General features: G+C 38.8%; 1 protein-coding gene across 10 annotated transcripts in view; it reads left to right on the forward strand.

Annotated features, from left to right (window-relative positions):
• The window catches only part of CDK8 (cyclin dependent kinase 8), a 152,075-nt gene that overhangs the window by 84,673 nt on the left and 42,144 nt on the right, over nucleotides 1-25,258 (forward strand). For 2 of the 10 annotated variants that reach the window (XM_079902792.1, XM_079902798.1), the window contains exons 6-14: nucleotides 1,011-1,068; nucleotides 3,400-3,531; nucleotides 10,163-10,306; nucleotides 12,731-12,800; nucleotides 13,608-13,680; nucleotides 16,267-16,364; nucleotides 16,980-17,058; nucleotides 17,182-17,340; nucleotides 19,633-20,955. In XM_079902792.1, coding sequence (XP_079758918.1) covers nucleotides 1,011-1,068; nucleotides 3,400-3,531; nucleotides 10,163-10,306; nucleotides 12,731-12,800; nucleotides 13,608-13,680; nucleotides 16,267-16,364; nucleotides 16,980-17,058; nucleotides 17,182-17,340; nucleotides 19,633-19,758 — 939 coding nt within the window. In that variant the 3' untranslated portion in view covers nucleotides 19,759-20,955. Of the gene's footprint in view, nucleotides 1-1,010; nucleotides 1,069-3,399; nucleotides 3,532-10,162; nucleotides 10,307-12,730; nucleotides 12,801-13,607; nucleotides 13,681-16,266; nucleotides 16,365-16,979; nucleotides 17,059-17,181; nucleotides 17,341-19,632; nucleotides 20,959-25,258 lie in introns of those variants that run through there. The other 8 variants (XM_079902796.1, XM_079902800.1, XM_079902795.1 and 5 more) reach the window with 7 other exon arrangements.

A 25,258-nucleotide genomic window follows, 5' to 3' on the forward strand; every position in this document is an offset into this window, starting at 1 on the left:
ATTTTGGTCTTTGGTAGTTGGTAGAATAAGGTACTGTAAGTTACGTTTTATCAGTAATAGCATAAGGGCTGTCATTAAATATGGTCAGGGAAGCCTGTGAATTGGTTACCACTGTAAACAGCCTTCATTAAAATCTTTAACTTGATTCCAAGATTGCTTTGATGGGTATTTGAAAGGCGTCGTGATCTGGTTTCACTTTTATTCAGCAGACTGGTAGAACTGCAGTCAGAGCAGGCCGATGGCAGGGTGGCAGCCTGAGAGACGTTTGGGGACTGCCTCTTCCTCCTTTCCCTCTCTCCTCCTTGAAGAGGGACAACCCTTCTGTGTTAGTATAGTAGACGCCACTGTGACACATTTTAGATGGCAGTTAACCTTGTTATTTCTAGAGACTTAAGAACTGTTTGAAATACTACTTTTGTAAAATCTCACTTTAAATGTTAGCTTCCTTTTTTATTTAAAAATGAAAACCTCAAAGATGTTCAGGTCATGGAAAATTCCTATTACTCTGCTAACTCATTTAGAAGAGACTTTATTAAATTGATTTCTCTATAATTTATTTGAAACATAGGTACATATTATGCGGTTTGCAAAAAAGGGTATCAGGTGGTCCCTTCCCTATAATTAACTTGCTGCTTAGTGTTAAATTATATTTGAAGATACATTTTCCCTTGAAGTTGCAGGACATTTTATGTAACTGAAAGAGTTAGAAGGAAGCACAGCATTTTAACTTTCTGCCAGCTGTTCCGCAGTAGTGAAAGCAGACTGATAACAGGGCCAAGAAAAGCCTTAGCTCTGCCTGGAGAAAAGCACTGCCATATTTGGCCTTCATGAAGTTGCATACTGCTTTGCATATATACACATACAGTTTCTTTGGTGACTTCCTGTGTTTGATTTTAATTTTTGAGTAAATGTGGTTTTTTTAAAGGTGGATTTATGTTATATTGGCATATTGTCTATTTAAAAGAAACCACTACTGTCTACTGAAAAAAAACACTATTTTGTTTCCACAGAAACCTGCTAATATTTTAGTTATGGGTGAAGGTCCTGAGCGAGGAAGAGTAAAAATTGGTATGTTATATCTTTGATAAGTCACAGTGTAGCACTCTTTTAAAACTTTTGCAGGCAGCTTTATCACTTCTAATTTTTGCTGTAATAATATGCATTTATTCATATAGTTCCATGTGATCGAAGCCATTTCTAAAGAGTATACATTAAAAGTGAAAAATGTTTCACACTCTTGAAAGGTGTCAGACAATCTTTAGAGACTGAAGTGTTCTAATTATAAAATAAGCTATGCAAGTTTCTTAGAAATTTTGCTTTCATTAAAAATAGCCTATAGAGGTGAGTGGCTTCTATCCATGTTAGAAGCCAGCCTCACCTTTAGTCACAAGGGCATACAGTGTACTAGTAATTATACCATCGGTTCTGTTTACCTGAGCCACATTAGATGAGAACATATGCCTCTGTTAGCCTCATCTAGATTAGGAATTACAAACTAAGGATGCCACTGAGGCTGAGTAGGTTCTAATGAGCCTTTGCCTGAAGGGAAAAAATTAACAAGCGTTCTCTACCCCGGCATGTTTTCTAATAGCTCTGTTTTCTTATATATCAATGCAAAATTTTACCCATTCCTGGTCTGATAACCTGTAAGGATAGAACTAGATTTATTTTTCCTAACTGGTTATTTTTTCATTGTCATTTCCGAGTTGTGTTTGTCACATTTATTCAGTTTGTTTTGTGTGTGGATAGAAGAAATGTAGTCACTAAATTATATTAATTTAAGAGCAGCAAGCAGGCTTATGGGAGTATGTAACAAAGTAAATAGGGACTTCTGATTGTAAGATTTAATATGCATTAGAATTATCGGCTGATTTGTACCACCTCACCAACAAAGAAAAGCCCAGGCATTCTTAACCCTTCTTCCCTCCCCTCCCCTATAAATTCCCCAAGTCTCATTTTCTACTTCTAATTAGACTCTCGAAATACTCTTGATATAAATTTTGCAAGTGTTTTAGTAGTGCGAACATTTGACGCACCTCGAAATGCTCCTAGTCATTGACTTGCTTTGAGAACCAGGCCCTGTCAGTGCTTACCATAGTATCAAATGCCTGTTAAGTCCTTACATGTGCTTTTAAAGGATTTCATCCAATCCACCTTGGTGGTATCAAAGTCAAATGTAAGTTCAAAGCATGCAAAATCTAAAAGACCCAGCCAAACAGTATTTACAGATGTGTTCTTTACTGTAAGATTTAGGGGAATTTTATATGTTAAAAGTAATCTAGTTTGGAATTATACTTCTGTGTAACATGTATGATGTTGGCAGGTTTGGGGGCCACTAACGGCTTAAAGTATTCACATTTAAGAAGAAATATTAGTTCTTCTGTAAACCAGTATTTAGTAATCCGACTCATGGTTTTAATTCTTTGCCAAATTTCTGTGGGGTTTTTTTTATCCTCTGTAATTAAGTAGATTAGATTGGGGCCTACTTCGTTAAAAATATATATTAGGAGAGCAAAATTAAACAAATGGTGGATGAATCTTGAAATTTTCGAATAGGTGGTATGAATAGTGATTGTGCATTCAGCGTGTGTTTGGCAAAAGCAATGTATAATGACACTGTACTTGATGCTAAAAGGGGGAGAGAGATGAAAAAGAGACAGTTTTTGCCTATAAGAAGGTGGCAGTTTATTCGGAAAAATGTCCATGCCCGAATTACCACGCTATGTATTAAACCGTGTGAAATGCCGTGAACTGTATCTCATTACAGCTCCAGCTCTGAGATACGAGTTTAAGACATTTGTCAAATCACTTAATTTCTTCTAACCTCAGTTTCCTCATTTGAAGAAGGAGGTGATTGAATTATATGATCTTTAAAGTCTTTTCCAGCTTAAAAAACAGGCATGATTCTTTAAAGAAAAAACTCCACCCAAATAAATGGGGGGAAATAGTGGTATTATTATACTGTACAGTCAGCTTCTGATTATACCAGTGAACATGCTTATTGGTGCAAATAATGGAAAGCCTCACCCTAACTGATCTAGTTTCTTGGTGCTTGTGACCAATAAAAAGAATGGGAATGCAGCTTCACAGCCCTGTCCCAATGGTGGTAAGACAGATGGAAGGAAATCTGCCCGGAGGGGTAGGGTCACCCTTGACCTCTGGCAGCAGAGTGTGTCTGTAACCCAGTGGAAGAGTGAGTGACAATAGTTGGCAATGAATGATGATCTCAAACTTGTTTTATATTTAGACTCTGAAAGGGATGAGATGTTGTGTTGGTTTTGTTAGTTTTCTCCCCCCGGAATTCACATTTTTCATATCTTAATAATAATAGTAAAATTAGAGTAATCAATGAAATTTGTAAAAATCTGTGTCCTTAGCATTGCTGTTATTTCTTTACAGCTGATATGGGCTTTGCCCGATTATTTAATTCACCTTTGAAGCCTTTAGCAGATTTGGATCCAGTAGTCGTAACATTCTGGTACCGAGCCCCAGAATTACTTCTTGGAGCAAGACATTATACCAAAGCTATTGGTGAGTAGAACTAATTAAAATTCCATGACTTTTTAAAAGTGGCTTTGTTGTTGTAAAGTATACATATTTCTGTATATTTTTAAATCAAGTAATATAGAAAATTATAAAAGTAAGAGCAAAAGCTAACATAAAATTCTACTCTCTAGAAATACCATCATTAGCATTAGGGGTGTACCATTCCAGACATCCCTTTCTGATAGATAAATAGATGCTAAAAAAGTTTTTAAATATGTGGGACTATACTATGAATTCTAAGTAAAAAGTATTTTAATTTTACTTGAAGAGAGAAATAAATACAGTAAAATTTCTTAATCGTTGAACTTCAAACAAATGTTTTCTTTCACCAAAAGAAATACTAGCTTCTAAAAGATCCCCTTAAAATTAAGGAAAAAAGATTATGAAAATAAGTAGGCGTTTAGAACATCTTAATTCACTTTTCAATTTTTGATAGTATTGATTATCTCCCTATTTTGAAGAATTAGGAAATTAGTGCTCTTCTGCTTCTTCCCCCACCAACCTCTCACTTTATAGTACCATTGTCATCATTATTATTATTACCACTTTGTTGATGTTTACAGCATTTATTTTCTGTTTGCAAACCATAATGCCCACTGTTGTTTATACTTAGGCTGCATATTCTAATGGATTTGATGTTCAACTACCACAATCCTTTTATCACAACTTTTCCATTAATGACATCTTTATTCTGCTTCATTTTATTTGGTAGAATGTTATCATCATGTAGTTTTTTCTTATGTGTTTTGCCTTTCTTTTTTCCTTTTTTATGTGCCTTTATTGCTTACTTAACTTGTTCTGTGTTCTCCAGGATGGTGTTAAACCCATTTTTATTTTTTTTGGATAACTCCACCCACAAGTCTTCTATATTTCGCTCTATTCTGGATTGGTTTTCATCCCAGTTTTTCCTTTTTTTATTCCTCTGGGTGGGATCTATTTCTTTCTGGATTTCATTATTTCATCCCTTACTTTGCTACAGCATATTCTTAAGTAACCTATCTTAGAGGTAAATTTTCTAGTTCTTGTATTTCTGAAAAAAATGCCTTCATGATACTTTCCAGTTTGGTAGGGATTAAAATTATAGGTACAAAATGATTTTCCCTCAGAATTTGGTGATGTTCATCCATTGTCTTCTAGCGTCAGTGTTACTAATGGAAAGTCTCACATTGATCTTGTTCTCATTCAGTGGTGAATTACCTGGGGTTTTGTCCTTTCTGAAAACAAATAGAACTTCTCACCCTTGTATTTCACAGTGGTGTGCTGGCCACTTGGTAGGCACATTCAGTTCGAAGTTTATGTCCCATGTCTGTGGGAAATCCTCTTGAGCTAGTCTTGATTGGCTCCTCTGTGTTTTTATTTCTCTTTCCTAAACTGAGGATAGGCAGATGTTGGATTTCTTGGATTGATCCTTTATACCACTTTTCTTCTCATGCTTTTCTGCCTTTGTCTTTTTTATTTCTAAGAACCCCTTCTTATTCTCTGATTATTTTTTTAACATATTGTATTGCTTTATGGAAAAAAAAAGCTTCTTAAATACACTGTGAGGACAGTGATAAAGATGCTTTTGAATTGTTTGTAATTTGCTATATTTCTGGAATAATTATCTGTGTTTTCTTTGTAGTCGCTTTTTTTTACTGATATGTCTTGTTCTCTCACTTTCATGTGGCTGGTGTTCTTGAACTGTTTGTTGACCCTTGATGTCTCTTTGCATTTGAGAATCAGGTTACAAAAAGCTGCTTGGGAACTTAGTGTACATGGATCAGAGGGCTCATAGATTGGCAGGCTTTACTTCAGGGTGATCCAGCAGAGAACTGCCATTAACTGGGGAATCCTAAATGCCAGTATGCACATGTCTTTGCACTGAGGACATTCAGATTCTTTAAGGGAAGAATCTCCAACTTTTGGCCCAAGCTTTGTGTACCTGGTAGCCCCAGGGCAGTAGTGGGTGGGGAGGGATCAAGTGTTCAAAATACAGACTTTGTAGCTGATTCTCCGAGCACAGAATCTCCCCAGAGCAGTGCGGGGCAAGTCTGCTTCCCACTCAGCAGTAATACTGCGGGCTGGGGCCTTCTCTGAACTGTTTGCAGAAATGTTTTTATTTGTATCTCTGCTAGATCAAGTCTGCATATGTCCAGTCTCTTTTCATCCATATCTTAGTCAAAATACTCCCTCTTCAGAGAGAACTTCCTTGGTCACACCATCAGCCTTACCCATCACACTTCCGTCTTCCTGTCTGAAATCCCCTAAATGGGTAAGCCTTGACCAGCTGTTCACCACTGGAGGCCATTACCTGCATGGTGAGAACTGAGTACTCTGCTGAGTGAGTGAATGGGTCTTGTCCCTGATGGTCTCCTCTGGTTCTCTCTATTACTGTGGATTTGGACCTTTACTTCTTTGCTGTCATTTCAATATATACTCAAGAAGAGGAAAGGAAAAATACTTGTAATCATTCCCCCATATTAATCTTGAATCCAGCATGTCTTTTTTCACAAAATCTTTTATGTTCACTAATCTTTATACCTGCTTTGAGATCACATTTTATTGTATAGAAAAATAAAGGTAGATTAAGTTAGTCAGGTATAAGACTTTTCTGTACTATACCATTGCAACTTTTCTAAAAATCTAAAATTATTCCAAAATAAAATATTTATTTTTTTAAAAGTCAATTAGGAGGAAAAATAAAAGTTATTGAAGCTAGCCCTGTTTTTGAATGTATATTACTACCTAAGCACACATTTATTTGGTTATCTTTTTTACAAAGGTATTCTAAATGGTTAAGCATGAAAACTAATATGACACATAGATATTTTTTCCACCTAGAAAATGAATATTTAAAAGCAGTGTTACTTTTGGTAAGACATATTAAGAGGCTATACAAATAAGGAAATAATTACCTAATTTCAGCTGCTGTTAACAGAAAACTCAACACTGAATTGATTTAAATTGAGTAAAAAATAAACTATAACATAGGTTTGTGACTCTGGCTCATCATTTATTACTTTTTTCTTAAGAAATCTATATTTTATTGTGAGCATTGAGAATTGTATAAGCTGTTATTCACCAGGACAGTCTGCAGTCTAGCAGTTTTAGGTTAGGGCTGTTTGTCACAAAGCTAGACTACCAGCTGTTAGATAGATTTCTTTGTTCAAATGGCTTTATAATTTAGCAAAGAGAAGGGCTTCCTCCTTCTCATCAGCATCAAAATTTATTGGATAACTGTTAGACTTTTTAAAACCAAAATGAACGCAGATTATGTCGTTTACCCTTAAGGGATCTCCATCCAGTTGAGACAACAGTATGACTGTGTGCATAAACTATGTTGTCATCTTTGAACAACAGAAGTAACCAAGACTAATGCTCTGACTTGTAGCCTTAGCTCTGCCACTCGGGGAGGGGGACGGTGTTTAGGCAAGGTGTTTAGTCCTTTATGGCCTCATTTTTTGAAGATGAGAATTTAGCCTAAATCATCTCTCAGATCCCCTTCAACTCTGAAAGTTCTGTGACGTTGGATAGAAACCACTGCCTTCTGAGGTAGCGAGAGCACAGAGGGAACTGACTTGAGGGCAGATGACTTGAGACCAAGGTCAGTCCCAGTCCCTCCGCATATGCCTGGCCTGGCCCAGAGCAATACTGGAAAATGCTTTCTTCTATCAAAATGTTTGCTCAAAAAAGTGATAATGTAGATATCTTACAAATTGCTTTTTTGTTTGAGAGAGAGACAGAAATCATATATAAGCCATTTTTAATATAAGTTTTAAAAAATAGAATCCAGGAGTAGAAAATGAAACGTCTTCCTTGCTTCCAGTCTCTCTCACACGGTTCGTTCCTCCAGCTCCACAGGTGGGTAGCCTGAGCATGCAGTAAAGCACTCAGCACATCCCCACCACCACCCTGAAGGCACTTGCCCAGCGTTTTGACTTCCCTGTCTGGTAGTTGTAGTAGGCTCAGCAGATAGAAGAACCTTCGTGGTTGAATTTACCTATTATTTGCTGGATGTACGTTCATTTTAGTGGTCTCATTTAGAAGGGTTAAATCTGCCAGTGGAGTTTGGTGGGTTATGTTAGACTGAAGGTGCTAAGAAGAAGCAAGAGAGCATAGGGGAAATCTGAGCACATCAGCCAGCATGTTCCCACCCTCGTGGCGAATAGATCTTAGTGCTGCGCTCATTCACTCCATTGTATGGAACTGCAAGCCGAGTCATTGAACCCAAGAGAGAAAATGATAGCTTAGTCAACACTGTGCTCCTGGGGACAAAGTTTAATTCAGTTTTGACTGTTGGGGGTTTTGTTTGATTGACCTTGTGGAGAAGGCTGAAAGAGGGGTATCAATCTTTAAACAGTCAACTAGGGCAGTCTTAAAAGTTTTACTAAAGTCTGAACTTCAGTGAAACCGGGAGGATGTGAATTTACTCTTTCATTGAGATGGAGGCTAACTGTTAGTACACTTGTTGATGAAAACAAATTTAACACATCTTTCCTCCCCCCATTTGGTTCTGTGTAGCCCCCAGTTGCGGTCCACTTTGCCTGGTTAGCTCAGTAGCTACACATGAACATCACATACTTTGAGAAATAGATGGGATTTGTATGTTTTTAATTTGGAAAGTCTTTCTAGAAGGAGTTTGACAGGTAGGTGAGCAGGAAGGGACTTTCCCTTGGCACAATCTGAAAAAATAGGCAAGATAGGAGAGACTTGTTTACAAAGATTTAGAAATTTATCCGAAGTAATAGCCTGATCAGCTAACTCAAATTCGTGATTAATGTCTGGATTTGAAGAAGGGAAGGATGGTGAAATTGATAGAAGGTGAAAGATAATAGAAAAGATAGGAAGAGAGAGGTTATTTAGGGTAAAGTTAAGCAAGGTTCAGTAAAGTAATTATGGAAATCCTACTTTCCTGACTTTTTTTTTAAAGCAACATAGGATAGCTAAACTATTTACTTACCTCTCATCTTCCTTTACATGTTTTATTTTTTTGTTCGAGTTTTCGTAACGAAGCTGAGTTGTTACAGTGTCTCTTGGGTGCTATGAGTAGCGTTTTACAGATGCAGACTGACCCCCCCCCGGCCCTCTTGGTGACCCCACTCAGCTTGCCTATCTTCCCTTGGATTGAGATGATCAAAGGTCAGCTTCCTATGGGATAACCATGTATAAAGAATAATCACAAAATAATTAATTTTCCCGCTTACTCTCTGGTAGTAAAACGAAAATAGCTTGGCTTTTATTTCTTGATGAGACTTTTCCATATGGTAGTGTTGGCCAGACCTGGTTCTCTGATGGGGGAGAAAACTGATGGGCAGACAGTGTCATTTTTAAAATCACTTGCTGTAGTCTCATTTGTCATCTTAAAGTAAATAGATGTTTAACTTGTTACTTTGAAATGTAAGTGTGATAATTTTACATTAAATTAAATATCTATATTCCAGTTGTAGATTTTAGGAATTTTCAGTTATTTATAAATTAACATTTTTCCCACTTTCTATTTAAGTGACCATTATTAACATACCTGACTAATCGGCCTTAATAAAATAGTGATGTTACTTTGTCCTTCTGTAGTTGTGTTTACCACAGTGTTGGTTAGGTCAGTGAGAAACCACTTACTGAGTGGCTGCTGTGTGCACGGCATTGTGCTGAGTGTAGGGAAGTTACCATGGTCGATTTAGGGATTTGCTGAGTAGAAATGGAGGCTTGCAGCTTCAGATTCCAGGTTGGCATGTATATCTTTCCACTGCCAATAGTTCTCTTAGTAAGAATTTAATGTGAATGAAAGTTAGCCTGTATCTTAAAGTGAGTGAAGGAAATTTGTTGTATAAAGAGGAATCCATTTGCCTGGCTTTTAAATAATTCTTATGAATTTGTCACCTCTGTGCCTATTTAAAGGTAGTATTTTGCCCCATATTCTCTTGTCTTTATAAAACACTTAAACTTGCAAAGTCTGACTCTGCTATAGCATGGAGAAACACTTGAACAAGAAGCTCTTCCAGTATAAATACTGTTTCATTAGAATATTTGAGGCTAGGCATTGTCTTTTTCTTGTTGGAACAGTACCTTGCTAACTAGTGCTAACATGGCAGGATAATTGTTAAGCTTCACAAATTAATAAGTACATAAACTAGATAGGAATAAAAAATATTTTTTACCTCAAAAAATGGTGCTGATTGTTTTTGGCAAGTATGCACAATTTCACAGGCTGTTTGGGTTTTCTGTTTGTTTATTTTTTCGTTTCGCTTTATTTGTTTATGGTTCCCATGTTCCATCTGCAGCTTTGTATGTATTTCACAGATAAGGTAATGTTTGAAGCACTTACACTCACCAAAATTTTTAGGTAATAAATTCGATTAAACTTGGACTGAGACCACTGGGTGGGATGGAGGTTTAACAGGGAATGAAACACTGGGGTGGGTGGGGTGGGAATATGTATGTACAGACAATATTCCTTGATATTTATAATTGCTAGGAATTAATATGGCTTATTAGGGGAGAAAAAGAACTAAAAAACACTCCCTGCCAACATAAAAATGCATTTTCTTTTGGAAAGAACCACTTTATTTTCCTCCTTTCTTTTTTCCTTTCCTTTTTTTTCTTTTCTTTTCCTTTTTTTTTCTTTCTTTTTGTTTTAAAGATATTTGGGCTATAGGGTGTATATTTGCAGAACTACTAACGTCAGAACCAATATTTCACTGTCGACAAGAGGACATCAAAACTAGTAATCCTTATCACCATGACCAGCTGGACAGAATATTCAATGTAATGGGATTTCCTGCAGGTACACATTATGTTTTTGTTTTTGTTTTTAAATCACTGTTGTTTGAACTTAGATATCTTCATTGGAAAGGTGTATATTTTTAGCTGATGAAAGCTACTCTTACTCAATTCTCTGTGTTGATGACTTGCATTAATCAAAGACCCATAGAAATAGCAAAATTTGTAGAGTTCACATATTAGCATAAAATATTTAGGGGTTTCTTGAATTTGCAGGGTGTATTTTTGTTTGGTTTTGGGTTTTGTTTTGTTTCATATTTAAAATGATTGCAATATCTATATTTAAAAGGTGCCTTTAGTTCTCACCATTGGAGATGAAATAAAATTCAGTAGTATATATTTTTGTCTGGCAATATATATAATAATGTCATTACTTGGTATTTGATTACAAATTTTGAACAGTATTTCTATTTAGGGCACTGTGCAGTACATTGTATTGAATAATAGCGTTTTTTGCTATATAACTCTTGTCAGTAAGAACATTCTTTGAAGTTAGAACAGTCAGGATGGGAGTGAAGGGCTCACATTGCACAGTGGCCATGCCTGCACTGATTGCAGCAGGGAGGGAGTTGTTGGGTGTCCCGTCACAGGCTTTAGGTCTCTAGCTGCATCCCAGTCCCTTGTGCCACAAGACAGCCGTTCATCACCCACCAGAAACTCTGCCCAGAGGTCCAGAATAAAGAAAATTTGTTTAAAACCCCTACATAGTTCTGGCTAGTCAAGTACTTATTAGACGTTATTTCTTATTATGAATTTTTCTTAGGTCAGTAACTCAAAACTAATACAGAAATATCTGGGAGTTATAATTCCACATCCCTTGTAAGTGTTAATTATCAGTAAATGCAGAATAACTACCTTTCTCCAAAATTGACTGACATTTCTACAAAGATTGCTTTGTTGTGATGGGAATTTCATTTATTCACTAAATATTTATTGAGCACCTGCCATGTTTCAGGCACTGTGTTAAATATGAAATATTGTTCATATAACAGACATGACTCTTGCCCTCTTGGAGTTGACATTGAACTGCTCTAAGGAGAATGTTGAGAGAATGGGAGTAGTTTGAGTAATGGGGAGAATGGCCTTTTCTTCCCACCTCTGAATGTACCCATCATTTCAGAGGCCCCAGGGGAAAGAGCATGGCTTACAGGGGTGGAGTTGGGGGGCAGCCTCCATTGGTGATGGTTCTAAAATAGTTCTTAGTATGTGGTTCCACAGTTAGGGTAGGCTTAGCTTATAAGGAACCTAAAAGGCAGGCAGCAAAATTTAGACTTGTGCTAAAGAATGAGACTCTGTGATAAGTCCTTGAGAACTAGTGACATGGCTTATGTTCAATCTTAGATTAGTATGGCAGGGGTATGTAAAAATCAATTTAAGAAAGGTAACTCAAGTCAGGAAACCAGCTGCTTACCTGTAGCGGTACTCCAGGTATAAAGTGATTTGGTTGGAGAAGAAAGAATAAAGATATAATTTTTGACAGGAAGCATGTAATTGAGGAAAGAATAAAAGATTATCTCAGGATTTCTAGCTTGAGAAATTGAACAAGGAAGTAGTTAAGGAGAAAATGCCATTTAGGAATTTAAAGTATGTGTTTAGTTTACAATATGTGATATCTGGAGGTTAGGTAGCAAATATTTTTATAAGTCAGTTGAAAGAAAAGCAAACCTCTGAAGGTCATTTAAAAGCTGAAGTGCTGTGAAGTTACCTGGTAGAGTGCGGGCACCTGTGGGCTCTCAGTGAAGTGCCCTGAGGGTGACAGCAGGCTTCTAAAAAAGCGTGTGGTGTCTGAGTAGCTCTAATGCCAGCAAGACTGATCTAGGCATTTCCCACCTAATGTATCCAGTAGCTGGAAACTAGCCAAGGCACCAGCTGACTTGTTAATATGCTAGTTGCATCCTATTCTGTTCCATCTCAAAGAGCTGCTACTGCTTACCTTGATGACCACATAAACCAGTGTATTTAATGAGGGGAAAGTGAGGAGGGCCATAGGAAAAGAGGTCCAGCTTAAAGCTACTGAGGGGGAAGATAGTACACTTTTTGTTGAGGAGATTGGGTGCTGATTTAACCAAGAAATTTGGTGGAACAAAAGTGGTTTTACAAATAGAAATAGAACTATTAAATAACAGAAATATTTGTTTATAACTTGTTCCTCTGTTGTTACAGAAATTGAGGTAACTTATAGTAAAACATGTAGAAAGTAGGCATTCAAAAAGTAAAGTTAAAAAGAGATAGATTGAACTCAGTACAAGGTATGGGGAATTGCATTTACATGTTTAAGATGTTTACTATAGCTGACCATTTATTTGAAGTCTGTGCTTTCATGGAAGTTAAAAGTATAGGACAGGTAATGAAAAGTGAAGTAACCTTTATTAAAATTCTTGAGAATAGGAACCTAGACAATATAAAATTATATCAATGTATTTCACAGATAAAGATTGGGAAGATATAAAAAAGATGCCTGAACATTCAACATTAATGAAAGATTTCAGAAGAAATACGTAAGTTGGAAAGAAAATAGACCTTTTATTGATTTTTGCTTTTCTAGAATTCTTAGTATAAGATTGAATACTCAACATGGTAGAATACTCAACACAAGATCATTCTATTAAATAATTTTACTTATTTAGTCTAATAAATACTTTTGCATTATGATAGTCTTCATTTCTTAAGATGTTTGAATGGTGATAGAAAGAAGGTGAATATCTTATATTAGCTGATTTGGATATGAGAAAAAAAGTCAGTTCATTTCTTTCCATATTTATTACTTTCTGGAAGCTGTGCATCCATGGAAAGTATCATAGCTGAAGCAGTAAGAGACTGAAATAAACAAACCTTGCTGATAGCCACCTGCCTACCCACCCAGGTTGGTTGTAAATTTAAGTACGTTTTAATGGAGAAGAAGGAATATTTCGTTTATTCTCAATGTAAGATCAAGGGGATTGGGAGAGGGATTTTATAGACCTGTGACAAATTTTTTTTAATTTGTATTTATTTTAAACTTACTAATAAGGCTGAGTTAAACTCTTGACCCATATGTTATTTAAGATAATTGTTGAGATAGCATTCATGTGAACAAAGCCAAACAGTGTGTACATTATTCATGAAATTATCTTGCATTTAATCCACAGTATCCATTCAGAAGTGACTGGTGTGAATACTGAATGGAATATAAAATTGATTGAATACCATTTTCAATATATGTTCTGTGTTGGTTATCATTAAAATAATTCTGTTTGGAAAAACTTCAGCCAATGTAAAATTAACCTCATATCTAATATAGCTATTTCATAGTATTTCTCTTTCAGGTATACCAACTGCAGCCTTATCAAGTATATGGAAAAACATAAAGTTAAACCAGATAGTAAAGCATTCCACTTGGTAAGCATTAGAGAAAAGTACTAAACAGTACTAATGCATTTTTTTCCCCCGGTAAGCCCAACTGAGGCTTTTTTGAGTCAATTTCTGTGGTTACTCAGCACTCTTAGAGTTCTTTAATAGTAATACTAATGCAGAGATCTCGTTGGTGCATATAGTAAAGATATCAAATACTTGTTTTTCTAAACCCATTAATTAGAAAAATTAATTCGAATTTCTAATTAATTAGAAAAATTAATACTAATTTTTCTAAACATTAATTCACAGACTTAATGTTTGGTTACATTAGATTTTCTAAAGAGAGTCAGTGTACCAAGTGTGTCAAGTCATTTTTAAAATTCCATTTATTGGTTTTCATCAGTTATTTTAAAATTTCAAAGAAGAATCAAGATGAAAACAATCCCACTGTTCAGAAATAAGCTTTACAGATTACCTCTTTATAAGTTTACCTCTTATAGACTTGGCTGTTAAAGGTCCTTCAGGGACCTTTATGTGCTTTTTCTGGAAGAATATGAGAAATGTAGTATATAGATAGTATATAATGGAAAAGTGATTTGACCTAGAATCTAAATGAATCTGCACTATCAAGGTAATTTGTGACATCATATTCAACTATTGTCAATTTAAACTTGTTTACAGTAAACTTTCCATTTTTACATCATAACAATTAAAAATGTTTTTCAGTTTTCAAAAAAAGTAATATAAAGGGGGAATTTGGGGAAGCGGGTTATATTTTGCTTGGCTTTAAATTCTTTTAATCCTTTATTCCCAGTATTTTTAAATGAGTTCATTAAATGGGAATTTCTTTACTTTGAAAGGATTAAGCTTTCCTTTATTACAGTACCAGGCCCCTTGGCAAATATTTCTTGTATTTCTGCTTTTTCTTCTCCTTCTCCTCTTCTGCTTCTGCATCTTCTTCAGTAATTTTTTATCATGTTGTGTATCATACATTTCATATCTAATCAGCAATTTAAAAAGCAGTGCTTAACTGACCATATTACCACACAGTGTATTATTATCCAAATCATGGCTTCTTATAATGTACTTAAAATAGTACCCAAATTGGAAGGTAAGTTAGATCCTTCAAAGTTATGGCCTTATTTATTCTAACAAAATAATGATAATAGTGGTAGAACAAAAGTCACAATTTAGGGGAATTATCTTACGTCCCCCCAATTGACTGCTACTCAGTCTAGTCTGAGGAGACTCTCGCTACCACCACCACCAAAAAGTGTAGAGAGATAGGCTTCCTTTACAGCTTACTTGCTTGTTTTTACTAGGGTGACCTATCTTGGGTGGTTCCATCTGAAAGCTCTAATACAATTCCATTAAAACTGTTGAGTATTTTAAGTAGCAAATGCATGCTTTTCCTTTCAATCTCAAAATACATTGTGCTTCCACTGAAATATCAGCTCATTAAAATTAAAGTCTCAGCATCCCAGCATTTCATCTGCATTTAAAAATATTTTCTGTCCGTTTGTTCTCTGATTGGGTCATCTCCCACTGTCTCCACATGTCTGCTAGTTGCTTGGTTTTCAGAGTATGGTCATAGGTTAGCAGCACCAGAGATATCTGGGAGTTGTTAGGAAGTGCTCCAGGGATGACTCTGGTGTACTCTAAAGCTTGGAAAACACTGCATTAGATCAGAGATCTAAGCTAAGAGACTACTGTTTAGATCATCTCTTAAATCACATATTTACATCAAATACTCTAGTTCATAGACCCTTCAGTAAATTATATTTCAGCCAAAAGATACTGAGTTTTCACGTTAGTGTGACATTGCTTTATGTAATAATAGTAATAATAATGGCTAACACTTATATAGTGCTTTCTTTGTGCCCAGCACTGCTATAATTGCTTTCCACATATTAACTCGTTTAATTCTGAAAATAAACTTATGATAAAAGGTACTGTTTTTAATCTCCATTTGAGAAATGGGGTTACAAAGTAGTTAAGTAACTTGTTCAGAATCTCTCAACTAATAAATTCATAGCTACACCTCTGCACTTTACGAGCTCTGTGCCAGCCACCACATTTATTCAGACCAGCGCGGCACTGTCAGGAGGACTCAGACGCCCGTGCTGTCTGGTAGGGCAGCTCCAGCCACGTGTGCTTGCTGGCATGACTGAGAAACTGATTTCTTAATTGGTTATTAATTAATTAATTTTTAATTTGGTTTAATTTGGTTATAATTCATTTAGATTTAAATCTAAATAGCCACATGTGGCTGGTGTATTATTTGTGTTATAATAAGTTTTCCCCTTAACAGAAAATACAAGAATTTTAGTCCCATTTTAAATTGGATATAGCGATTTAGGGAAAAGGTCATTGGTTTAGAGTAAGAAGACATAAGTTTAGTTACTTCTTGTAGGAGAACCAAGTGAGATAATGAGTCTTAGAATGACTAAAATGTGAATTATTACATTAAGTGGAACAATTGGGAGGTTTTTTTTTTGTTAGTTTGGGGGAATAAATACCCTCCAAGTTCTGGTGTTATTCATCAAAAAACATATGCCTCCCAAAAATGTGCCAAAGAGTATAAAACAAAGAGAAGTAATGCAGTGATGTGTTTATGATTTGTGGTTTCAGCTTCAGAAGTTGCTTACCATGGACCCAATAAAGCGAATTACCTCAGAGCAGGCTATGCAGGACCCCTATTTCCTAGAAGACCCACTTCCTACATCAGAGTAAGTGATCGATCTATTAACTCACTAGCATGATAGACTTTTTTGCTGCATGCTTTATTTTAGTTGTCAGCTCCAAGTTGCCATTGCTCTTACATGGGGACCCAAGGAGATCCTTACGAGAAGTGAAAAATGAGCTCTGATGACTGAAGTGTCGTCAGGGGTTTTACAGCTGTCCCTCCTTCAGACTCCCTGAGCTGGCTCACTGCTTGCAGTTACAGTATTGTGTTCCAGTTGCAGACTCCATTCCCAAATATATTTGTGTTTCCATACTCTCATTTTAAATGCAGTTTGGAGAGTAAAATAGTGACATTCCAGCTGGAATCTATCTTTTGGTTGTGGTGATGAAAAAGGAGCCTGGGATCAAAGAAGAAAGCTGAGTCCTATCAGATGATTATTGATTACTTTTATACCATGAAAAGCCCTCCCCTGACCTGCTGTGATGTCACTGCTTAGAAGAAGAGATTCATTGTGTCACAGAGGCATGAAAGGTGCTTATATCACAAATAAGCAGGCAGAGAGTCCATCTTAAAAGATGAAAACAAAAACCACTTAAATGCAGCATTTGAAATATTGATTAGTATACCCGAAATCACTTTTCTTTTTTCTTATGATCAGCGTTTTTGCCGGTTGTCAAATCCCTTACCCCAAGCGAGAATTTTTAACAGAAGAGGAGCCTGATGACAAAGGAGACAAAGTAAGTATTAAAGTGCGCTTGGCCGCTTCTTGTTTGATTCGGTGCCACTCTGCCGTTTCCTGGCTTGGACATGTTCTGTTCTCCTCCTGAGCTGAGCTTTATTTTTGTGTTTAACCACTTGAGAAGAACCAGCAGCAGCAGCAGGGCAATAACCACACGAATGGGACCGGCCACCCAGGGAATCAAGACAGCAGTCACACCCAGGGGCCCCCGCTGAAGAAAGTGAGAGTCGTCCCTCCTACCACTACCTCAGGTGGACTGATCATGACCTCAGACTATCAGGTACTTCCCGTCTGTTTCGCATTGACCTGCCTTGTCAGTATTGCATGTGGGCTTGTGACCACTGGAAAATGCGACGTCGTTAAGAAAATACCGACCTTTACATGCCTGGGAAACACGTTGACATGAAGAGTTATTGGCATTGAAAGCACTTGGTGGTACAGTAGAGGGGGCTTAGCCAGACTTGACATGATCAGACGTAAATTACGCCATTCATTAACTCTGTGACCTTGGACAAGGCTTTAGCTTCTCATCTGTAACATGAGACGGGCGAAGCCTAACCTGCCGTTGCCGTGGGAACAGCTGTGGTGAACTTCAGCACCCAGCGTACAGTGGGCGCTCAGGAAGTGATGCCTGTCGTTTCTGAAACCACAGTGATTAAGGACTCAGGCTTCCAAATCCCAGCCCCGCCACTGACTTCTGGGCAACCTTGAGTAGGTGGTTCAGATGTTCTCAGTTTCCTCATTTGTCGGATGGATGTGGATGATGGTCAGCGTGAGGCTGTGGTCAGGATTCCATGAGCGGACGTGAGCTAAGGACAGTGGCCGGCCCGACTGACAGGCATTTAGTAGATGACACCACTCACCTATTCGTTCTTATTATCGTCGTCATCATTAGAATTCTTAGTAGCGTTCACAGTGCACAGGACACACTTCCTGAGTGCTGGTGGTGGTGCTGGTGGTGACTGTAATCATGGGAAGAGCTTGCTGAGTACTTACCATGTGCCAGCTCTTCTACTAAGTGTGAAACAGACATCATTTCCTCCAAGCGTTACAACTCTGTGAGGTCAGCATTATTGTCGTTTCAGAAAACTGAGGCTCTAGAGGTTAAACCCCTTTCCCGTGTTCACCCCACGAGCTGGAGGCAGACTCAGGACGCAGACTCAGATCTGCTGGGGGTGGCTCCGATGCCACTTGTGGATCCTCTCAAGTGACATGGTCAGGTCCTTTGCCGACAGACCCATTTTGAACATCGTGTACCACCTCCCTGCTGGTTCTAATCCTATTCTCAACTGATCTGGATTTCAGTGTGGAAGCATACTGAAAACTTGACCAGTTAGAGTTATTTCCCTACTAAAAGAGAGAAAGAGGTCTTAGTAAACTAATACGGCTCCCAGAGCCTGCGGCTCCACCTCAAGAACTAGATATGAACTCTTTGCTGTGGTTAACGGGAGGTCCGGCCCACCAAACCCTGGGAATCATCGTCTGCCCGAGTAGTAATTGTCCTCCTGTAAGCTCGCAGACAGGCGTCTTGCGGGTTGATGTTTGCTCCACTACCTTTTCCTCCCCACCTGGAGGGAAAGAACGCACCTGTCGGCACGAGGATTGTTTGCACGCCCAGGTGGTGCGTCCTGAGCGTGAAAATGGAGCAGGGTGGAGCATGCTGCCGTGCTTCTGTTTGTTGACGTTATTATTGTGGTGGTTTTTGTGGGTGGTTTCAAAAATAGCATTTCTGACTACAGTTTCACATGTCCACTCTTTTTAAAATGTTATTTTCGCTAGGGCTGGCAGAATTTCAAATTACATGATTTATTAAACATGCTTTGAAAGAAGAAGGTATTAAATCACGGTTAATCTTTCGTAGTGTTTGTCTTGGGGAACTAACAGTATGAGAGAGAGGTGCAGGCGTGGGAATAGCAATAGGAGAGATCAAAACCAGAGGACTCTGAACGCTGCCCCTTGCACTGTTTGTAGAATTGAGAATACCACTCTTCTTACATTTTAATAATTGTAACTTTACTTTTGTATATCACTTGTAGCAGAAAGTAAGATTCATTAATGTAAAGGGCGCAAAAATATCTAATGCTGAAGAAATGATTCTGCGGTACCCTTTTTTGTCATATTCATTTTTGTTCTTTAGTCATGCGTGTGTGCTGAGAGTTTTCTATTGAAGAAACAAGCATGTAGATTAGCTTTGAATTTCTTAATGTACACATCATTGAGTTCAAGAGTAAGCATCCCAGGCAAGTTAGTTATCATTTATCAGGTAGATACAAAACAGCATAAAAGGGAGTTCCTGTTATAGAAAAAAACTGAACTGCACAGCACAGTAATAAGACTCAGCTTAGTGTTATTTTACCAGAAATACTTCTGACCTTCATAAAGAAAAGCTGATATTAAAAGATTTGGGGGTTTTGTCATTTTAATTCTAAAGCCAGTACATAGCACAAGACTTTTAAAATTCTTACTGCCGTAAAATAGAAGACATTTCAACCACACATAAGCCTTGCTGGCTCAGGATACAGCCAGCGCATAGAACACCTGAGTCACATCTGCCCTCCCTCTCCTTTTCCAGCGTTCCAATCCACATGCTGCCTATCCCAACCCTGGACCAAGCACATCACAGCCACAGAGCAGCATGGGATACTCAACTACCTCCCAGCAGCCTCCACAGTACTCTCATCAGACACACCGGTACTGAGCTGCATCGGATACTGTCCATGCACTGTCGCTGTGCTGCAGGGCTGCCTGCGGCTCTCGGCGGGAACCTGGAATGGGCCATGAGAATGTACTGTGCAGCCACGTAGTCAAATGTCCGGTAGCCGAGTTCCACCACTTTCCACAGATTGGGGTAGTGGCTTCCAAGTTGTACCTTTTTGGAGTTAGACTTGAGAAGAAAGTGCTAGCACAGTTTGTGTTGTGGGTTTGCTACTTCCATAGTTTACTTGACATGGTTCAGACTGACCAATGCATTTTTTTCAGTGACAGTCTGTAGCAGTTGAAGCTGTGAAACGTGCTAGGGGCGAGCATTTGTCGTTGTATGTGGTGAATTCTTCCAGTGTAACAACATTATCTGACCAATAGTACACACACACACAAAAGTTTAACTGGTACTTGAAACATACAGTATATGTTAACAAAGTAACCAAGACTCAAAATGAGATTATTTCGGTACACCGTTCATTTTAGTGTCTTAACAGTGGGTTGATTCGTTTTCTACATTAATCAGTGTTTTTTGACCAAGAATACTGCTTGGAATTTTTTGAAAGTACAAGAAGCCACATAGTTTTTCCAGGAAGGTTTCAAAACTCCCAAAGATTGATTTCCAACTTATGAGTTTGTTTTTACTTTTAATCTATGACTTGACTGGTATTAAAGCTGCTATTGATAGTAATTAAATATGTTGTCATTGATATAAACCTGTTTGGTTCAGCAAACAAACTGAACTGATTGTCATAGACGGTGTTTCATTTTTCCTGTTGGTGTTGCTGACTTGTGAGCATGCTTTAAAGATGAAAAAAGCATGAATGATAACTTCCTTAAAAAGGTGCGGCATCCAATTCAGATACTTTGTCCTGATTTGAAAGCTGGTTGGTGTAGTGCTACTAAAATTTTGTTCAGTTCATTTTCTTTTTAAAAACTTGTTCGCACGTTGTTTAGGGTGCCCTTACTTCAGCAAAGGAGAAGGAGTAGGAGAGCCTTAGAATTTTTGAGGAAAAAAGAAAACCTATAACATACAATGTACTGTATCAAACTATTTTACATGAATGACACAAGTATTCTGAATTTAAAGAAATTGAACATTGTTAAAAACAAGGTGTTATGTAATAAATTTATTTTTCATAAATCAAAATATGGAGTCAGTTGTATTTTTATATACACAAAGGTGTTTTATTTTAAAACGTGCCTTAACAGGTGGCCTCCAAATAAATCTCTTCAGTTGTTTTCATTAATAATATCTAGATCTTCTGCCTCCATAATGAACTAATGACTTATGGTTTAGATACGGATTCGTTTCTTTGTTACACTTAGTGCTATAATACAAGATGTGAGATAGACACCTTTCTAGTAGAAAGAAATCATAATGAGCCTTCCATTTCTAGAATAATGCCAAATTCTGTGATATGCTGAGCCTACTTTGACTCTTTTATCCCAAACAATTATTTTTACTTCCTCCTCCGACACAAAATACAGAAGATTAAGAAACTACCATACTCCTTTTCTTAAAAATTCAACTCGTTCATATAAAGCTATTCTAAAACATGTTAAGAACTGAGGAATTCCGATAGTGAGTGGCCTGACCCTAACGGTAACGGTGGTCTTTAGGAGCTGAACCCGTGTTTCCGTGTTGAGTCTTCCCACCCCAGTTCTGCACACGATGCCCAGATCTGGCTACAGAGTTCCCCCGCTGTGTCACCGCCGTCAGTCTTACCTGTATTTCCCTTCCGCTCTGATTGTCTTCTGCTTTTTTCTCCCTGCCTTTAATGAAGTGCTTTTAAACGTAGTGTGTATGAGAGTCATCTGGAGTTTTCTGTCTTCTCGGGGTCTGGCCCCCGAGGTGGTTTTGGTAGGGTTGGGGTGGAACATGGAATCCTCGATTTCAACAGGGTCCCCAGTTGGTTCTGATGCAGTAGTTGAGGGACACGCATGAGGAACGCTCCCAGGCTGGTTTAAAGCTTGAGCAAACAGTAGCAGTTAAGTGGCTCGGAGAGAGGGCTGCTCTGTTGACAGCCATCTTCTCCTGCGTGAATTTCAAAAAGCAAAACCCACAATAACAAGTTCCACTTGAAGTGTTGGAAACGTCTCGGGCACGGTCCTCAGATTTCTTTATTCCTTTATCAACCCCCATTCGCTGAGCAGCCCTGCCCAGTCTTGCTGGTGACCATCAAATTCACAAGTCCAGCCTCTTTCCTCCCTGAGCTGCAGACTCATATATTTAACTGCGTCTGTGACAGACGACAGACACCCACACCTGCTGTGGTTCTCTAGCCTGCTCCCTGGCTCTGCTTCTCCACGAAGCGCCTCTCATCCACACCTGACTGCTTTCTGTCCCTTCCCTGTTCCATCCCAGGCCTCTCCTCTTCACACTTGCTCCCTGGCTGCCGAGTCCCAGATTCCCAGCCCAGACCTGTCTGGCACATCTGACCCATGACTCAGATTCTCTCTAGACTGAATGTACCCAAACTTGCCTCCTGCCTCGACCGCCCAGCCTGCCGTCCTACAGACTTACCGCCTTCCCAGTTGTCCGAGCCACAGGGAGACCTTGGCTCCATACACGCGCACGCCCACGACCCCCTCCACCCCACACCCGGCTCTTCCTTCAGTGGCTCCCAGCTGCTGTCTCCTCCCCCTTCCCCGCACCTGTCTTCTTCGTCACAGCAGCCTGGGCGGTCCTCCTGCCGTTCCCCCTCTCACCCCCATCCGTGGCAGCCAGACCCCTTACTGTGCCCAACAAGGCTCTGCGTGTCCTGCCGTGTCTTTCCCACCCCGTCACCTGCTTGCTCCAGCTCCAGCGCTGTCCTCGCTGTTCCTGGAACCTGCCATGCGCTTGTGGTCTCGAGACTTCTGCACTTCCTATTCCATCCGCATCTGTCCCTCCCCAGCTTCTCAGCTTCCTCCCTCACCTCTTTCAGGTCTGCTCAGATCTTATCTTATTAGAGGCTCCTGCCTTGCACTGTGTATAAGACTGCAGTCTGTCCTCGTCTCCCCACACCAGCCAGCATCCTGCCCCCTTGGCCCGGCTTTATTTTCTACATGGCACTGACCATCACTAACGTACACTTGCCTCTTGTTTTTCCTCGCCCCGCCCCAGAAGGTAAACTCCACAAAGGCAGGTTTTTGGTTTTGTTTTTAAAATGGAAATATTATTGACATACGACACTATGTAAGTTTAAAGTGTACAGTGTGTTGATTTGATACTCACGATTCCACCTATATGACATTCTGGAAAAGGCAAAACCATGAGGTCGGAAAACAGAGCAGTGGCTGCCGGGGTGCAAGAGTGAGATAGGGATTGACTGCAAAAGGACGTGTGGGAATTTCTCTGAGTGATGCAGCCGTTCTGTATCTTGATTTTTGCTGCGCAAGTGAATGCAGAAATCCTCAGAACTGTGTAGGTGAGTCTTAGTGGCTTTAAACTCAGCCTTAATAAAAAACAAATAGGAAAAAAAAAGCCTACAAAATCCAGTGTTGGCAACTGGAATGCTCGTACGTTATTGGTGGGAATATAAAAAACAGCCGTTTTGGGAAACAATTGGATGGTTCCTTATAAACTTAAACGTATACTTACCATATGACCCTGCAATCACACTCTAGGGTATTTACCCAGTGGAAAGGAAAGCATGTCCACACAATAGTCTGTACATGCATGTTCAAAATACCTTTATATTATAGCCCGCAAATGGATGTCTATTAACAGATGAATAGATAAATTGTGAGATATCCATGCAGTGAAATAAATTATTCAGCAATAAAAATGAAAGTTTGGTAGAATCTTGATTGTAGTGGTGGTTACACGTGCGCATATATGCGTTTTTCAAAACTCATCAAACTGTACACTTTAAATTGGTGATTTGTATGTAAATTGCGCATTAAACTTGATTTAAAATTTAGTATTTGTAAAGCTTTAGCACATGCCTAGCTTTTAAGCGTGCATAAGTGTTAGCTATTATTAGTGTTTTCTCCGAATGGAAATCCGACTTTTTTCTTAAGACTTACAGTATGACCTAGTTCTAGCAGGTAAGTTAAACTTGGAGTCATTTCATGACCAGACGTTTCCTAGCCTCTCCCGAATCAGCTTAGAGTGTTTCAATGAGCGAAACGGAGAGCTAGCGCATTGATAATCCCAAGGCTGGAATATTCAAAGGTCCCCCTGAATTCAGTAGTCTTCATTAAGATTTTTCTGTTTTAATTCTGCAAGGGTTTGGGGCTCCTGCTTTTCTAAAGTGTTACTAAACAATTAATACAATCTTCATCTCATGTATGAATTTGCTCATAACCTGAATGTTCTTTGAGCGAGCAAGAGAGTTGAATTCACTAGATATTTACTGAGCATTTGGTAAGTGTTTGATAGTCCGTTAGGACTTGTAGCCAAACAGAACTGAAACAAACCTCAATCGCCGTCCTCAAACACTCAAGGAACTACATTTACAGTTAATTGAGGAGTCAGGATACACACAGGAAACACAATAGTGGACGCCATGACGGGATCAAGCACTAAGCAAAGGGCTGGAACCATGACTCTCCCGTCTTGAGAGGAAGCGGCACCGTGGGAAGGGTTTGGGGTGGGGAGGATTGGTGTGGAGCATCTGAAGAACACGGGGCTTGGGGTCAGAAGACCTAGGTCTTGGCCCTGCCGCTTACTTAATGTCAGCCTTGGTCAAGTCATTCACCTTTTCCAAGCCCCTGTCAATAATAAGAATTGTAATCGTAACAATGATGTTTTCACTGTCACAGAAACGCCAGAAGGCATTGCGTAGAGCAAACTATGCATCACGCTTCAAAGTTGCATAATTAGCTTTATTATGTCGCCTGGACCCTAAAGTTACAGCGAATGCCTACCACGTGACAGGCACTACGTGAAGCCTTTTACACATAGAATTACTCCTCACGAAAGCTTTGTGAGTTAGGTAGTATTTTCCCCCATTCTGCAAATGAGAATAATGGAGTTCTGAGAGACCGTGCCCTGCTCAAACTTATTCAGCTATGTGACCAAGTCAGATTTGCTTTACCTCAGCTTCCAGGACTCAGAGAAAGGAATAAGCCTAGGAATGTCATACAGGGTGAAGTGTGCATCTGTCCAGAGCACAGAACATGTCCTGGGCAGCAGGAGCCAGAGATGAAATAAATAAGCTTGTGGGCTGCCAGCGAGGGCTGTTTTATTTTCAGATGAGGTCATTTCTTGGTGTGCTTTCCCATTTAAATTACAAAGTGCAAAAAGAATTTGTATTTTACTAGTTACTGATAATGTCTGTTGAAAGCATACTCAACAATATAAGGGATTTTAAAACCTGCCTCTGGGTTCAGTAGGCCCTAAAATCTGCTTGATTAATATGCGGTAATTGCTTTTCCAGTTGAATTTCTGCACTGGCGGAAAATATGCTCTACATAGGCAAAAACAGACAACTACAATTTTTCTCTGATGTCGTCAGAGGCTTTCACTGTGCCAAGTTACGCAGGACTCCCGTGCACGTCAGACTGCT

Source organism: Stenella coeruleoalba (genome assembly GCF_951394435.1).
Source record: "Stenella coeruleoalba genome assembly, chromosome: 18".
NCBI classification, from domain to species: domain Eukaryota; kingdom Metazoa; phylum Chordata; class Mammalia; order Artiodactyla; family Delphinidae; genus Stenella; species Stenella coeruleoalba.